Source organism: Emiliania huxleyi (genome assembly GCF_000372725.1).
Source record: "Emiliania huxleyi CCMP1516 unplaced genomic scaffold EMIHUscaffold_4, whole genome shotgun sequence".
NCBI classification, from domain to species: domain Eukaryota; phylum Haptophyta; order Isochrysidales; family Noelaerhabdaceae; genus Emiliania; species Emiliania huxleyi.
In genome coordinates, this window is record NW_005198966.1 from 230,507 (window position 1) to 232,675 (window position 2,169).

The following is a 2,169-nucleotide window of genomic DNA, read 5'->3' on the forward strand; positions in this document are numbered from 1 at the left end:
TACCTGGAAACCCCGGGCATTTACCATTTTCGGCCCCCCCCGCGTCTCAATCGGATGAGGCTCGTTGTGCGAGTATATGGGACACGATGTCTCAAATATGAGAGGTTTTGACTCCTACCGGCTCCTGACGCTATCCCTGGCAGCTCTAATGACCAGGATCAGTAGTGCTATGATAGAGGGTGCCCATACTAGCGCAGGAGCTGCCACACTCGCCCGGACCGGCTCCCTCTGGGGCCGGTTCCGCAGCCCGCGAGAGCCGACAGCGGGGCCGTGCCGCGGGTGCCTACTGCTGAGTGCCACAAACACTGCGCCGTCCCGCCATCACCTACAGGCTGTCTTGTGTGATGGTTGGGATGTCCAAACGCCACCATCTTGGCTCTTGCGACCTCAAACCCGCGAGCTGTATGGGTGGTCCTGACGTCGACAGACGCCCGATGACCACGGTGAAGCTGAGCCGGAACGAGTCGACAAGTCTCGTCTGAGCCCGTGGCGGTCGCCGGCTGAGTCGCTGTGCACGGGCCGGTACCTCAGGCGTCACCTCCGCAGCCTCAGGTCTCACACTCCATCACCGCCGCCGGGACGCCGTCGGTGGCACGCTCGGCGGCGTACTTTCTGCAGCTCCATCTCGAGTACGGCGTCGAGCCTACTCACTCCTGTTGGATCTGTGCACTCCCTGGGAGTGCACAGATCCAGCAAGTGGTGCGTCCCGGCAGCGCGCGCAGGCTGCGGAGCTGCAACAAACTCGAGACACGCTTTTTGGGACATTTTCGACGCTTTTGTCCCATATACTCGCACAACATGCCATGACGGATGCACATACACAAACAAGACACACGCTCGCCGAACAGCGGGTGGTGCACGCGCCCCCGAAGAATGAGTGTACACCGGACCACCGTCCACTATCTTGCCGGACTGTACACTGTCTCCTGCCCGTCTCCCTCGAGGGCTCTCACCGCGGAGAGTGGAGAGTGGACTCAACGCTCCTCGCTCGCAGGACTCGGCGTCAACTTCTCGAGGCTCGAGCGAAGGCGGTCTCGGGTCAGGCGAGGACGCCGCAGCCAATCTTGGCGCCACCGGGCGCGTGCACGATCACAACGCGGTCCAGAGCCGTCATCGGGTTCACATTCAGGTCGGAAGCCGACAGCACCACGGTGAGGTCCGCCACGGTAGATCCAGCCGGCGTGTGCCACACCGCGTTGGCCTGGCCGTCGGAGAAGAAGCTGGCACCCCAGGGGTCCTCCGAGGCGTCAAGGACGGCGGGGTCGGACGGCACGTAGTAGTGCCCCTTGTTGGCGCCTGCAGGCGCGTCGCCCTTGACGGTCGTCTCGTTGCCGCACGCAAATCCTGTGCGAAGGGGAGGTGGGCGGGTGAGAGCGAGTGTGTTGTCAACCATGCATGGCGGAGTGGGCGAACCGTAGTGAATATGGATGCCGCCCGACTCGTTCGCGGGGAGGTTTTCCAGCATCGCGTGGAGCGTCAGCTCGGCGTCGGAGACGGTGACGGACACCGTGCCGAGGCTGGCGTCGCCGACGCCGAATGGCATGATCTCTGCCGTTTGGGTGGTGGACAAGGGCGTGCTCGAAAAGGCGTAAGCCTGCATGAGGAGGAGGGAGAGGACACACTCGCGAAGCATTTTGCGGTCGCCTCGGAAGCAGCGTCGGCTAGAGGTGCTCGTGAAACTCGGCGGTGTGGGCTGTGAAGAGGCCTGCGGGCGTGTCCCATCCCCAGGGCCTCCAGGGCTCGCACCTCAACCTCTGCTCTCATATAGACCAGCGCGCACATTTTCTTCTCAACCAATACGACAGGGTTGGACCCCGACCCCGACCCCACCCCTCGGGTGAGGGGACACGCCCCTGTCGGGCACCGCTTGCGGCGCCTGGCAGGGGCACCCCCTGGGTGGGGGCCGGCGATTCCCATGCCGGCTCTCCGCCACAACCCCCGCCGGAAGGGAATCCCCGCTCACAGAAAAGGCAAAAGGGCTCCAAGCCCTGTCTCGCGCACGCCCCTGGCGGCCGCCGCGCGGATTTTACCCGGGCTTTTCGGCATTTTCTGCTTGCTGACCACTGAACAACAGTAACAACAGTAACAAACAGTAACAGCTTGGGCTGGAGAGAACACTCGAACAAAGTTGAGGATTTCAGCCAACACTAGCGCAACTGTTAGGCCCAA

General features: G+C 63.1%; 1 protein-coding gene across 1 annotated transcript; it reads right to left on the reverse strand.

The window, feature by feature from the left end:
• Positions 1–1,039: 1,039 nt before the first annotated feature.
• On the reverse strand, positions 1,040–1,543 carry EMIHUDRAFT_349782 (hypothetical protein; the record flags this gene model as incomplete). The annotated part of the gene is made up of 2 exons (XM_005770340.1): positions 1,040–1,344; positions 1,414–1,543. 2 exons carry the CDS (start codon positions 1,541–1,543, stop codon positions 1,040–1,042), a joined length of 435 nt encoding a protein of 144 aa, XP_005770397.1.
• Between the last annotated feature and the right edge of the window lie 626 nt (positions 1,544–2,169).